This window comes from Tetranychus urticae, chromosome 1 (assembly GCF_039701765.1).
Source record: "Tetranychus urticae isolate SD_2017Ah chromosome 1, NJAU_TeUrti_SD_1.0, whole genome shotgun sequence".
Classification (NCBI taxonomy): Eukaryota; Metazoa; Arthropoda; class Arachnida; order Trombidiformes; family Tetranychidae; genus Tetranychus; species Tetranychus urticae.
The window spans coordinates 18652839-18668380 of record NC_142958.1 but is presented as its reverse complement, the minus strand read 5'-3'; the positions used below and the strand labels follow the sequence as shown (position 1 = coordinate 18668380).

Genomic DNA, 15542 nt, shown 5'->3' with positions numbered 1-15542 from the left:
TAATAATTTGTCAAGATACAAATTTTTCAACTGAACATTTACTATCCCTTTTTAATTGCTGCATGAACCAATTTCAAGAAATTTTTACTATCTAAGTAATTTTGTGAGTGAAATGGCGTTTAGCTGTAATCATGAAAATGTTTCATTGATTGGTGAGTTATTCAATGATTTTTGAAGCTCATCATTGTTTTTTTTCTGTTTTCTTTCTATCAGTAGCATTGATTTTGTGACGCTTTTTCGGGAAATTAAAAGAAAGTTTATTGAAGAATAATTTGATTAAGAATTGTTCTTGATTACATTGTCAAAATTCAGAATGAGATGCAAAAATCATTGATATGGGAATACATGATAAATTAGTTGCAGTTGTAGCAATTCTGGTAGAATGATTTTGCTGGATGAACTGTGTTCCAATCGTGTTTAATTAAGGCCTCTAGGGGGTTGATTATTGTTACTAAAAATTGGAGCCCGTGATGTTTTAACAGTAATCTGCATTGGTGAAGCATTTTCTGGTCGGGAATGCATCAATGAATGAACATCAATTATCTGTATATCCTCAATTATAACGGGTCCAATTTCATTCTTTTTTGGGCTATTTTCTGGAGATTTGAGTAATCCTGGCATCTTCGATTTTGTTTCTTTTTGATTTTATAAGATGATCTTAATAATGATAAAATAAATTAAAATAGCTTACTTTTTCAAACTTTTATTTAAACAATAAAAACACTTGAAAGTTGAGACTAAAATGAAAACTTTGAAACTCAAGTTTAAACCCAAAAGTAACAGATTTTTGGTTTTTGAATTTTCAACAAAGAAAAAAATAACTAGACTAGATCGCAATCTACGGACAACAATGCTAACTAACCGAAGCGGCCTTTTCAGATGTTTTTCGAAATGAAAATCACGGAGAACCTCATGAATACATTGTATATCTAAATTGCTGAGTGAAACATTTCAAACAAAAATTTTTGAAGCTTATCAATTCGTTTGTCATACTTTTGATTTTCTGAATTTTGCAGATCACTCGCTCAGAGTATGATGAACAAATTCAAACACTGAAAATTTTTCTCAGAGCAAAATTAACAATTTAATTTGTTAATTCATTAGTTAATCGATCGAGAGTCCAAGCTTTAATACATTTAAGATAGTTTGGGTATCAGAAGCCAGATTGGTAAAGTAACAAAGAAAAAGAGATTACATAAGAGATGAAACAATTAAAAGTGAATTGTAGGAAAATCTAAATCAAGTGAATGAAAAGAAATTAATTATGGTTGTTTAATCAGAAATATTTTCCAGAACCTGTTATATTTTTGGTATTGATTACTTTTCTGGTTAAAAGTTTCTCCAGTCCCAGTAATCAGAATAACATCTTTACATTTAGTTTTAATAGTATCCAGTTCGAATCTTTTTTGCAATAATTAGCATTTTATTCGACACAAGATGGCAGTCATGACAGTTTCAAGTTGAAAAACTCACATGTTTGGGTTATTCATGTGATTTAATTTAAGGCCGCTATTAGAATAAAGTTTTTTGACATTGTTTTTTTGACTTGTGAATATTTAAACATATATTGTCTTGTGTTAAATTATGTCTTCAACGCCATCAGAACCGGAACATAAGAAAGGTTTTAAGAAGCGATTTCCTGACAAGAACAAATTCAAAGGAAAACATGGATTCAGAAAAGGACAAAACAATAAAAAGACTGCCAAAGACCGTGGTTTAATGCCGCTTCCGGATGACGTTGAAGCTCAATTGGTGAAATTGAGAAAAAAATTAAACAGCAGTGGTAAACCAGTAGAAGAAATCAAACAAACATTGCGACAAGAACGTAGAAAAGCTGAAAACGAATTCCGAAAGCAATTGAAAAATGCTTGTTATCGATGTCGAGATCCTGGACATAAGTTATCCGAATGTCCCAAGGCTGAGGGAGATATGGACACCATGACTGACGTTTGTTTTAAATGTGGATCTGCAGAACATAATCTATCTGAATGTAAAAGTAAAAAGACTGAACTCGATTTTGTTCGATGTTTCGTTTGTTCCGAGAGAGGACATATTTCCAGAGATTGTCCTAAAAACACTAAAGGAGTTTACCCAAAAGGTGGTTCCTGTAAAATATGTAAAAGTGTTAATCATTTAGCCAAAGATTGTCCTGACGCTGTCAAAGATGGTGAAGAGCCTGAAGAAGAGATAACTTTAGGAACATTATCAGCTAAGGAAAGTGCTGATGCTGATGATCTTTCGAGGTTTAATAAAAATAAAAAGAAACCTAAAGTTGTTAATTTTTAGCTTAGGTTCTTTTAAATTAAAATTTAAAAGATGTTTCTAATTTTTATTACCTTCCATGTTATAAATTCACAAGACATATTTATCGGTATCAATTTTTATTGTATTTAAAGTGATCTGTTAAATGCTTTTTTCGATTGTTATATTATTCCCTGTTTTAGGGAGTAGTGAAACGCATTTGCTGTGCAATCCATTGAGTAAATGCTTAAGCTAATGAAAATTATTATAATTTTATAATATAATCTGCAAATGATTGAAATAAAAAAGTTAAATCATCCAAATTTTTAAGATTTTTATCATTTTATTAATGCAAAGTTATTGTACCATCAACAACATGGTGGGAGGAGTTTTCTGCAAAACATGTGATGTCTGTGACGAGCTGCTAAGGAAAGTAAGGAAAAATCGTTTTTTTCTGTTGACGAGTTTACCTTTTAATAGTTGATCCATGTTTAATTGTGCCTACGTCTTGTATTCATCTAATTATGTTCCTAGGTTATCAACTGTGTTTTAACATCTTGCTCCATGAAACACAGTTATTATCTCACTTGAGAGAATCCTTAAATTAAATAAACTAATAACTATAACTATATTGATCATGGCAACATAACTGCCTCTATCTCATTACAATTTTTATATTTTATGTTGTGTTCATTTCGTTGATCTAATATTTAATCTAATCCAATCATCATTTGTTTGCTATTTGTTATTGCATTAAACAATTTTGGTTTCGTGTTTTGTGTTAAAACTGCAATCAACCATATTTTTGGTTATTAAATATTACCAAACCTAGTGTACACATTGACTAAGTCTGAGGATGGTTTTTGAATCTTTAACTTCTAACCTACTCAATACTTATCTCAATGAGTTTATTGATGATCTTTCTGCTAATCAGTTAAAAATCGGTGCCTTCACAGGTAAGCTTTGAATATTGATGAGCCATGTTTCTCAATTTATGCTTTAGTGCTTCAAGGTTTCTGTCCAACTCTAATACTTTCTCTTCTTTTCTCTTTAGGTGATGTTGAGTTGAAGAATTTGGCAATCAAAGGAAATGCCTTTGACTCTCTTAATTTACCCTTCAGAGTTGTCTATGGACACATTGGAAAATTCAAGGCTCGAGTGCCTTGGGTGTCGCTTTATACCAGCCCGGTTGTCTTCACCGTTTCAGATGTATTCATAGTTTGTGTTCCCAATGTTGGTTAGTAGATTCCGCATTCCACTTATACAGCTGTTTTTTGTAAGCTAATTATTTTCTATTCATTCATTTTTAGAGAGCAAATATGATGCTGAAGTTGAGAAGAAGCAAATGGATGCAGAGAAAAAGAAGCAACTGAAACAAATTGAAGAAGCAATGAAGACTGCCCAGATAAAAGGTGATTCATTACAACAATTATTCCTGGATTTGATTGATAAAAAATATTTCATTTGTAAACAAAAATCTGATAAATGAGAACATTCAGCAAAAGGGTTTACGACTGATTTGCAATTTTTGTATCAATCAATTATGTAACCGATTGGTATCCAGGAACCTCCCCGATATTTGTTTTGTTAATCTAATTCAACTACTTTTCCATATCTCCATTCAATTTTCAATATTAGAATCGGACGGTGAACAAGCCCAAGGTGACGATTTTGTTACCAAATTGGTTGCTCAAATTATGAGAAATCTAGAAATTCAAGTCGACAATGTCCATATTTGTTACGAGGATAAATTTACTAATCCCAAGTCACCATTTTCTATAGGTACGTAAATCGATAATCAACAATTTGCACTACTGTTAATGCTTCATATTTCTAACAACAAACATTTATCTCTTCAATTCTATCTTGAAATATAATCTTGTTTAGTGGAGGTGTATCAAGTACCAATTTTCAAAATTTCCTTGAGATTTATTTGTTCAATATCTGTTTTGTTTTAATTTCAATTTCACTTCTAATAAGATCGTGCCAATTATTTTCTAGCAATGAAATAGGGGCTCTTTGTTTAACTGTCATTATTTAAATCTTTAGGTTGATAGGATTCTCACTATTGTTAAGTTTCTTTTTCTGTGAAAATGAAATTTTATTTAGTTGTTGTCACTCACAACCTTGACAGAGAATTGTTACTCACTCACATAAATTTTGCTTCCTTATCATCAAGCATATGATTTAAGAATTTCTTGCTTGCGATTCGGGTGTTCTGCGATTTAAGACAATTTTCCTCCTTATCTCTACCGCTTACTAATCTTAATCGTGCCAATAGTCTTTCTTTTTGAGATTTTATTGAATCAAACCTTTTAGTATTTTAAAAGTTCAAATTTTCCTCTTAATAATTACTTTCTAATGTAAATTTCAATATTTCTTATATTCTTTCTCCTTATGTATCATCTTTCTATCCATTATGAAAATGACCATTATTATGATCGTTATGGACATTAAACCATGTCTCTCCCATGTCCTGTGAACCACTAAAGGCTTAACATTGAGTCGATTAGCTTTTGTAACATCTCAAGAAACTTGCACTAAATATACTTCATCAAACCAGGAGAACTCTTTTCTTAAGGAAATCTCATTGGAATACTTATCTGTCTATTGGAACTGTTCAGAAGATATGAAATTCATCTCAGATTTGAAAGAAGAAGACATGGATCGTGAGTTCATGTGGAGAATCGCTAGCAAATGGAATCGACCCAAAGATTTAACCTATGTTTTAAGGCCGAATAATTTCACCGCAAAAACATTTATCAATAGAAAACCTAAAGAAGAAGATTTTAAAGTTCCTATGTTCGACATTGATATGTTACTGGACCAATTTACTTTGGCCTTTAACAGAGGACAGTTTGAATCTTTTCTTCTTCTTCTCGACTCAGTTGATCGTATGAAATTAGCAGCTCCTTATCGTCAATGGCGACCACATCTTCCGATAAAGGGAAACGCCCGAGTTTGGTGGAAATTTGTTCAAACCGCTATTCTAGAAACGGAAATACGACAACGAAATCGTGTATGGAGTTGGTCTTACATAAAAGCTCATCGACAACTAATGAAAGAATATGAAGAAACCTACAGAAAACATCTTCTTACACCTAAAAAAGTAAAACAAGGTTTGATTGATGAATTAGAATCAAAATTAGATGTTTTCAATATAATTTTGGTTAGAAGTCAAGTTGATTTGGGGATTGAAAAAATGCAAGCTGAAAAAGCTGAAGAGACTAAAAGCGGTGGATGGCTTTCATGGGTTTGGGGTTCATCCAAAAAAGATGATGAAGGTTCATTGACAAAACCTATCTTGGATGAGATTAAGAAAGAAATGACTTCGGATGAAAAAGGAAAATTATATGCAGCAATTGGTTATGAAGAATCTGTTCCTGCCGAGTATCCGCCTTTTTACGAAGCGTATCTTGTAGCAATCAAATTACGAGCCATTCAAATTTGTATTTTCGATGAGAAAAAAGAGGCCAACATCATATCGTTCGGTTTGAATGATGTCGCAACACAACTTGGCTACCGACCATCTAGTAATGGAGTTCGTGTTGGTACTACTGTTCGTGCAATAGACCTTAAAGGAGTTGGTGAAAATCAACTTGTGACTAATCAAGTTTGTGATCAAGATTTGTTAGAGATTATATTGGAAACAAATCCATTGGATGCTTCATTTGATTATGGGGCAACAATAAAAGCTCGAGGTGTGGACGTTATGTACCATGCACAAACTTTCAATGCACTGTTTGATATTATAACACCACAAGAAGATGTATCACTTGACCAAATTCAAGCATTAGCTGAGATAAAGTTCAACCAGTTTAAATTGATGTCGGTGACAGGATTAGAGTATGCAATTGAGAAACACAATACTCTGAAAATTGATATTGTTATTGAACCATCGTACATAGTTATTCCTGACCGTGGCTGTGTTAATGATTGTGAAAACGTCTTGATCCTGTCTTGTGGTGAAGTTGCTGTTTTCTCTGAGTTCACTGACGATTCAACCTCATCATTGCGACTAAAGTACCAAGACTCTGGCGAAGAAGCTTTAATTAACGCAGTCCGTGAAAGTGCATACGAAAGATTCCGTTTGAAAGTCTCCCGAACTCAAATTATTCTGACAACAGGTGAAAATTGGAGAAATGACTTGGCAGAAAGTAGAACACAAACAACACCTTCTGTGAATAATTTACTCGAACCTTTTGGACTTGAACTTTGTTTAATGCGTTCTATCATCGCTGATGATCCTCATATGCCTCAAATGAGAATCGAAGGGACGATTCCATCGATATTTTTCAAAGCTCGTAATATTCAATTATGCCGACTGTTTAACTTACTTCTCACAGTGCCTACTCCTAAAAAGTCAGAAACTATGCATATTGGACCTAAAATAGAGAGTAATGAAGTGCACGAAGCCAAGGCGACAACTGATGCCTTGAAGATAGCTCAAGAAACAGCCAAACTTGAAGCTAGATCATCTAAAATTCAAATGACTCACCTTGTTTTAAATTTCAAAGTTGAATCATTAACCTGTGATCTCCAAACTGACCATGGAGTTGAACTGCTACTACTTCGTGTTAAAAGAGTAGGAACTGAAATATTTGTCAAAAGCTTTGATACGGTTGTCGACTTATTCCTGGGTCAAATTCTAGTCCAAGTTCATGATCTTGATGTAGCCGGTTCGCCAGTCTTCAAGCTTATCGAAACTATCGAAAATGAAAATTTGTTGCAGCTCAAATATAAATCAACCTTAAAGAATGGTCCAACTTTTGAAGATGTTATTCAAAGCATTGATATTCAAATGTCTCAATGTAAATTATTCATTGATTCGCCCATTTTGGATGAACTTCTTCTATACACACAAAAAATTGCCAACAGTTTACCATCCACCAACGACGATGTTGATCGAGCCCTCACTAGAAGAAGACCTTCAGTCTCTAGTCAAATTAGTACCACAATTCTTGCCGGTATCATGGTTAAACCTAAAAAGAAACATGCAGAAATGTGTAAAGTAATTAATCTCCGAACTAAAATCTGTGTGGATAGTGTTGTTCTTGCAATTGGCGGTATTTGTTCAACAACCTTGAAAGGTTTAGAAGCTATTTTAACAATTTATGAAACTGGACGACTCAACATGAAAGCTTTTTGGAATGATTTTGCCATCCTTAATTGTGTCCGTGATCCAAGTAATCCTCGTTTGCTAGATCGTAAACTTGTCCATGAACATATTCTTGTTTCGCCTGGTAAAAGAGTTCTAGAACTTGAATTGACCATGTTTACCCCTACAGAGACAAAATACTCACCTGGTAATGTTGATATGCAGCTAAATGTTCAATTTGGGCGTTTAAAGATTGTGTTTTTAAATGAATTTGTCGTTCGCTTAATGAACTTTTTGGCCGTTTTTGAAACAGCCAAAAAACGTGCAATTGCAGCTTCTTCTGCCGCAGCCGGATTCGCTAAACAGACAGCTCTTGATGCTTACCAAAATGCAACAAAAATTGGTCTTAATGTTGTATTAGAAGCTCCTTTAATTGTTATCCCTCGAAATTGGGAGTCCAAACATTGTATCCTTGTGGATCTTGGTCGAATCGGTATAAGCAATAGAATCGAATCTACTCATTCTAACTTACTGGATCATATTAAATGTGAATTAACCAACACCCATGTCTTCATGAGCACAGATGATCGTGAAGATAATATTGATAGTATTGTTAAACCCATCAGCTTTAATCTTTCAGCGATTCGAAATCTCAACTTTGAAGGAAACAAACAGATCCCTGAATTAAAACTCAGTGCTACTTTGGAAGAAATTTATTGTCAAATCTCTCAAACCAATCTTATGCTAATGATGAGCATTCTCAATGAAAATGTATCTGCTGGGTATGAAATTAACCAACCTGTTGGCGAAGATGTTACTTGTTCTGCTATAGTTCCAACTGCTGCTGAGCCTCGAACGAAAAAAATCAAAACGAAAAAACTTCACCCTTCGTATACTGAAGTGTCTTTGCCATTATCGACAACAACCATCGTGGAAGAAGCTGTGGTTCATGTTGATGCAATTGAAGAGGAAAAAGTTTCAGAGCAAATATTTTCTCGTTACCAAGTATCGTTTGCGATGCCAAAGGTTGATCTTGTCTTGTATCAAGAAGAGGTTAAAAGTGTGCAAAATAAGTTGACCAACGCTTATCTGGCAGGTTTCGATGTTAATTGCGAGATGAATACCGATGATTCGTTAACTCTTACCATGACAATGAGTGATATTGTTTTATGTGACGAAAGACCATCCAAAAATAAGCGATTACGAAAATTGATGTATTGTAATGATTATATCTCAACATCCAATGGTTCTCAAGGAAAAACGCTCAAGATATATTTCAAAAAAGAAAAGGATACAATCGTAAACATGGAAATGTCAGGATTTACGCTTATATTTGCTCTTGATTACCTTCTTCAACTGTCTAACATTGTCACCTCGTCCTTGCAAGGTTTACCTTCCGATTCTGCTAATGCAGTTTCTACAGATTTTCAATCTTTAACTGCATCTACTCGAGAAGGAATCAAAGCAAGGGTTGCCGAATTATCTCCTGATAAAATGTACATTAGCAGACCTATTGATACTCCATTAATGACTATTAGATTTACCATGTCTGAAGCTGATATTGTACTGATTGAGTCTACGGAAATGGAAAATCCTCCAGCAGTTATCTTCAATAGTTTAATGGATTTTGATGTAAAAATGAAGGATGATGTAATGTCTCTTAAAGGTTCAATTGGTCATATTCAGTTAGGAATTACCAGTCTTGAAAATTACCAGAAAACCAAAAAAGTAGATAATTATATTGTTCGTCCTTTCGAGATTTATTTGATTGCTGAAATGAATGGATCATCTTCACAGCACATTGATATCGATTTTACCGATATTGGTTTATTCATCTCACCCAATACAATACAAATTTTAATGTCCATTATGAGTGCTTTGGGACAATCCTCTGAAGAAAAATCTGATGACCAAGATGAAGATAAATTACGAGAAGAGTTGGCAATATTTTTGCCTAAACCATTATCTGCTGTTACAAAATACAGTTTCTTACATTACTCTGTTGCCCCTGCAATCGAAGCGACTGAAGATTTAACTTTTGATGAGCCTGACTCTAAGAAAGTTGACTTCATCTTGCAACAATTAGTTGTCAAGGTTAAAAATATTTCTATCACTATTGAATCTGGTGGAATGGATTCGCAACCATTAATCAAACTGATCTCATCACATACAATCATTCTTGACAATTGGAATAAATTAAACATGAACTCATCTTGCTACATGGATTATTATAACGAGAAAACTTTTGCTTGGGAACCTATCATTGAAACCATTGACACAGAACCCTGGTTCTTTGATTTGAAAGCAAAAATAGTTTCTGAAGAAGGTGCAAATTCACGAATAAGTGCTTTTCTGGAATCCAAATCGCAGTTAGAGATGACATTGAGTAAATCAGCAATTAGTGTTATCACTGATCTAGGCCAAGCATTCACCAATGTTGTTAAACAACCTGATACCTCATTACTTGGACAAAATTTGATTGAGTTTTCAAATTTCACTGGAATGGACCTTTCAATTGTTGTGGACACACGAAAATTTGTTCACGATCTACCTGATGCAATTAAAATGGCTGATTATCACGAAAAAATTGAAATTAAAAATGGTCAAGTGGCTAAATTAAATAACTTACGAGAAACCGCATTTGACCATGACAACGAAGTTGTTTGTGAGCTTTCGCATAAAGGTCAAACCATAACCAGACGATTTTCTTTGCGAGGAACTGAACGTAAATGTTTCCGATTTCCATTGTTAAGTTATCCAGGAGATGAGTATAGATGGATGTTTGATATTGGACATCGTGATTCTCGAACAAAACGGGTCATATTTGGATCTACTGTTGAAATTACCAATCATTTTCACATACCATTGAGATTGTACTATATTGATATTTCGGGTAACATGGAAGAATACACTTTTCTTTATCAGATTGAACCCAGTGCATCATATTTTCTTCCAGTTGACATTGTCTATTCTAAATACCAATGTATTTTTGTAAAGCCGAGTGATGATTATTGTACACCTCGAGATGCAATTTGTTGGAAAGCCAAAGAGGTTAAAGCATTCACACACTTCTTCTCCACAATTACGTGTGAATCTAAGAAAAAAGAACCAGATTTTTTCATTCGTGTTGGCTGTAAGACCGAAAATGTACTTTTTGAAGATACCCAAAGATCAGCTCCAGATTGTTTCTGTTATAAGTTTAACATTTATCCTGTTTTGAAGCTCCGCAATCTATTACCTTTCAGTATTTCCTATTCTCTCGAATTTCCAGATGAACAATCACCCAAAGAAGGAACGATAAAGCCTGGTGAGGCTCACAACTTAAGTAATTTGAATATGAAAACCAACAAAATTGTAATCGTATTGAACGATTATCGAGGTAAAAAATGGGTCTGTCGAAACAAGTTTCCAGTTCGATGGATGAAAGAAGATCAAATTGAAATTTTTTCTTTCACTCAAATTGATCCAATTGAATCAGGATCAGTACCTACTCTTGACTTGGCATTTAACTTTTGCAATTCGGATGAAATTGGTTGTCGTGTTGCTTCTCTGTTTGCACCATTCTGGATGCTCAATAAAACTGGAATCCCGTTGACTTACAAAATTGGTGATAATTTAACTATTCATCCCCCAGAACAACAAGTACCTGTTCTTTTATGTTTCAAGCCTAAAACGTTATTCAGTAAAAAGAAATTATCTCTTGCCTTCGGTGATTCAAAATTTTCAGACTCCTTTTCAATTGATGCTGTGGGTAATAAAGGAAACGTAATTGCTAAAGGAAAAGATAAACTAAATTATTGTGCTTCAATAGAAATTGAATTAAGTAGTTTTGGTTTTACCAAAATAGTCACCGTTTCACCATTTTACTCGATCGTAAATAAATCAAATCTAGATTTGGAGATTAGTGAAGACGACGAAGAATGGATTGTAGTGCAAAGCCGTAGCACTCGTTCTTTATGGCCTAAAACCAGCAAAGAATGTTCTTTATTCTTCCGATTACCTGGACATCAAGCCGAATCCTCAAGACCCATTTCACTCAAAGATTCTGTCTCTATTTTACTTCGAGTATCTGATCGTTTGGTTGTTGTTAATGTAGATATTACAGATAATTCAGTGGTCATCCAATTAACAAATTATTTCCCTGGCTCAGCTCCAGTAAGAATTTTCAACACCCTCGAAGATTTGTCTGTTGATTTTGGTCAAAATTTAGTTTCTTACCGCAAACGAATCCCACCTCTTCATTGTACTTACTTTACATGGCACGATCCATCTATTTCACCTCTAAGCTTGATTTGGAGTACTCAATCGTCTGAAGAAGTTGTTATTGATTTGGCTCATGATGCTATTGGTGAATCTGAACAAGGTGATATTTACTGGGCTTGCTTTTTGTATGGAAAGCAGCGAATTTTATTAATTACAAGAGATCAACTTCTTGCTCAAAGTACCCTTAAGGTTAGTATTTTATTCACCTTATCTTGTTCATTTACGACTGACGTTTAAAAATTTCTTTCCTTCTTTAGCAAACTGAATTTATTAAACCTTTATTTGATGTCGAGATTCTTTTACGAGGAATTGGCATCTCATTGGTAAATAATGACAATCTCAAAGAAATTGCTTATATTGGAATCACAAGGTAAATTTTCATTTAAATCTATAAGTTAATGAGGTTGTATTAAACTCTTAATTTCTTTCGATTTTATTTTCTAGCTCTGACATATTATGGGAGGTTCGAAAACAACGTGGCAAACGTTTTAAACCCTTATCTGTGAAGCAGATTGAAGCTCTTGAAAATGCATATCAAAAGTTTTTGCGTCGTGATGAGATTTCTGGTGCTCTTAAGATACCTAAATCTGAACATAAGTCAAATATCTTTTTGGTTGAAACTCTCAAAGTTGACTTTAGTGACATTGAAAATATGAGACTTCTTGAGCCTTACAAAGGATTCTTACGTCGTAACTCTGCTAGCGGTATCTGGTGTACCGTTTCTATTTCTGAACATATCATTCAATTCCATTCTAAAATTAATCGTATTCAAATTGACAATCAAATGAACGATTGTATATTTGGAATCGTCATGTGTCCTATTACACCACCTCGTTCCTTAGCTATTGATCGTGCTCCAAAAGCCTTTTTTGAAGTCAGCACGGTTATTCAAAAGCAACTTAACATGTTCCGATTCAACTTTATACAAGTTTTGATTCAAGAGTTCCTGATACAGATCGATGGTGATTTTCTAATTGCCTTGACTGAACTTGTTTCTTTACAAAGAAAACGAAGCATAAGTTTTGAGAAAATGATTCAAGACACGATGAAAAAGTGTTTAGAAGATACAACAGATTATACTGAGATTCCTGTTTCATCTAAAAATTATTATGATTCAATTCATTTCTCACCCATAAAAGTTCATGTTAGTTTTAACCTTGGTGATGCAGACTCCTTCCAACTCTTCGGAGTTTTCGATTTCCTCATAAAATCAGCGGGTGTTACTCTCACTGAATTTAAAGATGTACTATTCAAGATAGATTATTTCGAAAGAAGAAATATTCTTCTCAGCGATTCAGAGCTTATTTACCTTGCCATTGGTCATTATGTTAGACAAGTGTTGAAACAATTTTACGTTGTTGTATTGGGCTTGGACGTTATTGGTAATCCAGTTGGACTGTTTTTGGGCCTTAAACAAGGAGTCGGTGACTTTTTCTACGAACCATTTGTGGGAATCATTGAAGGACCCGAGGAATTTGCTGAAGGTCTTGCTATCGGTGTTCGCTCATTGGTTAGTCACACTGTTGGTGGTGCTGCTGGAGCTTTGGGTAAAATTACTGGTACTCTTGGAGATGGTATTTCGACACTTACTATGGACCAAGAAGCTCGCCGAAAAAGACGAGAGAGAATCAATAAGAAACAATCGTTTGCTCAAAGTAGTAAGGATTTGGCGCGTGGATTTTTCACCGGCATAACTGGTGTTGTTACCAAACCTATGAAAGGGGCACAGCAAGAAGGTTTTGAAGGATTGGTTAAAGGTTTTGGTCGAGGGGTTGTTGGTATTATTGCTGACCCAGCTACAGGTGTCATTGATTTTACTTCAGGATCTCTTAATGCTTTGCAGCGTGCAGTTGATATTAATGCTGAAGCTGAAAAACAACGTCCTACTCGTCATTTCCACATTGACGGAGTTCTTCGTCCTTACAATCGCCATGAAGCCATCGGTAAATCAATTTTACGAGATGTTGATAAAGGAAGATTTGCATCGACAGATAATTATGTAGCTCATTGTCATCTGACTCCAGAAACTGTTCTGCTTATCACTGATAATCGAGTTATGTATCTCAAACAAAGTTTCCTATCCAAATGTCTTGATTTGGAATGGCATGAAGCTTATGATAATGTAGCCCAAGTTGAAGTTGTTGACGGAACCAATATTCTGATTACTTTAAAGGTATAAATGAAACTCATTTTGCTTCTCATTTAAATTACTAATTACTCACCACATTGCTTTTTTAAAATTTTCAGGAACATAAAAGGAAACTTGGAGGTTTAATGTCTGGAGAAGGAACTCATTTAATACACTGCCCAAAAGCTGATATAGCTAAGGTAAATTATAATCATTATCACAGTTGACAATCTAATCTAATAAAATTTTTCTCTCTTATAGGCATTAAGTCAAAAAATAATAAATGTCAAAAAATCTGGTCCTTAATCTCGAGAATTTGTTTTTATGGCTCCAGTTATTTAAATAATAGCTATCACGCTTTAATTTTGTATCATTTTCATCAATCGTCTTCGTATATATAATATCTATAAAATTGTCTTTCCAGTTATTGTTCTCACATTTTTTGACTAACTTCATTGTCACCTAAATCTCTAATACTTTGCTGATACCTGATTACCTAATGTTTTTGCTGTTGATTTTTTAATTGACTCGGTGGCTTATCGAAATCCTTCAAGATCCATCTCATCGAGGCTAGCCAAAGGATAGAATTATATTACTACTTTCTAATTGTACCATTCTATGCGCTATGCTAACCGTCTTATGAACATTTGAATGTACGCAAACAAACCAATGATTAACAGAGTCATTCAATATCATTTCTAACCAATTGTAAGAAAATAAAAGGACATTTTTCATTGTTAAATAAGTTCCTAAAAGCAGTTTATTCATTCTACGTATCGTCGATTATTTATTCAATGAGGTTAAGTATTTAAAAAATCTAACTGTCTTTTTGCCATTGAAAGTTTCGCCGCCAAACACGAGTTGAAACAGGACCGGTGTTGCTATAGGAACAATATGTTAGTCTCTTTAAACATCGCGCTAATAAAAGCCATGGCATTTTCACTTCACATGTACCGAAAAACAAATAAACAAATCTAGAAATCTTTGAGCTTTAAATTTACTTCTGTATTTTTAGTTAGTATAATTAATTTAATCCTTTGATTTAATATTTTTAATTTTATACACATGTCTAAATCGCTTGCCAAGAACGCTTTAGCAATAATCGATTCAGATGATGATGATGTTCAATCAACTTCAAAAGGTAAACAAATGTTTTCTCATTCCCTTAAACGTACCAAAAATTTTGTCTTCTAATTGCTTTCACTCACAAACAAACCAAATCATGAATTAGTTAGCAATTTGATTCGCTGTTTGCTTGTTTGCTTATTGGTCATTTTTATTTTAATCATCAACTGTGTTTATCTTTCTCAGCAGGATCAGGAGAACATATTTCAACTAATAAATATGGATTAAAAAAGGAACAAGCCAGGCTGAAGAAGAGAGCTTCAAAGAAAAAAGGAAAGGTTATTTGTGATGGTATAACCAGTAAAAAATCAACTTTGGAGCGATTTAGAAATGATCAAAAAAGTAATAAGGTTAAAAAAAATCTCAAAAAATTGGAAAAACTAAAGTCTGTTAAGGTTGACAAAAATATTACACGAAAGGTGCTTGAAGGATTAGATGCTATGAAAAGAAAACAAACTCAAGAAGAACCCCAAGATGATAAAGATGAACCATTCTTCACAGAAGACGATTTCCAATACTACGTGAGGAGCATAATATGATTCTTAAATATTTATAGATGTAATTAAATTTCTTATTAAAAATTCTGTTAAGAAAAAACTACAATTGTCATTTGTATTATGTATTGAAATTGCAAAGCGCTATCTAGCACGCTAAATAAAGAAGTCGAATCAATAACTAACTTGGATT

At 33.8% G+C, this 15542-nt stretch overlaps 3 protein-coding genes across 4 annotated transcripts; all 3 read left to right on the top strand.

Moving 5' to 3' along the window:
• The first annotated feature begins 1440 nt into the window (after positions 1–1440).
• Positions 1441–2564, top strand: LOC107371982 (CCHC-type zinc finger nucleic acid binding protein). The gene has a single exon (XM_015940130.3). The coding sequence runs from the start codon at positions 1585–1587 to the stop codon at positions 2284–2286; it is 702 nt and encodes a 233-aa protein (XP_015795616.1). The 5' UTR covers positions 1441–1584; the 3' UTR covers positions 2287–2564.
• An 82-nt stretch (positions 2565–2646) lies between these two features.
• Positions 2647–14475, top strand: Vps13 (vacuolar protein sorting 13C). The gene is made up of 9 exons (XM_015940491.3): positions 2647–3197; positions 3296–3478; positions 3552–3653; positions 3880–4023; positions 4734–11791; positions 11860–11972; positions 12047–13775; positions 13850–13930; positions 13992–14475. Exons 1-9 carry the CDS (start codon positions 3098–3100, stop codon positions 14034–14036), a joined length of 9555 nt encoding a protein of 3184 aa, XP_015795977.1. The 5' UTR covers positions 2647–3097; the 3' UTR covers positions 14037–14475.
• Positions 14476–14695: 220 nt separating this feature from the next.
• On the top strand, positions 14696–15458 carry LOC107372038 (uncharacterized). Of its 2 annotated transcripts, none has more exons than XM_015940180.3 (2): positions 14696–14871; positions 15045–15458. In XM_015940180.3, the coding sequence occupies exons 1-2, from the start codon at positions 14796–14798 to the stop codon at positions 15392–15394; spliced, it is 426 nt and encodes a 141-aa protein (XP_015795666.1). In that variant the 5' UTR covers positions 14696–14795; the 3' UTR covers positions 15395–15458. The 2 variants fall into 2 exon arrangements, with proteins under 2 accessions (XP_015795666.1, XP_015795664.1); XM_015940178.3 differs by having other exon boundaries at positions 15042–15458.
• The last annotated feature ends 84 nt before the right edge of the window (positions 15459–15542 follow it).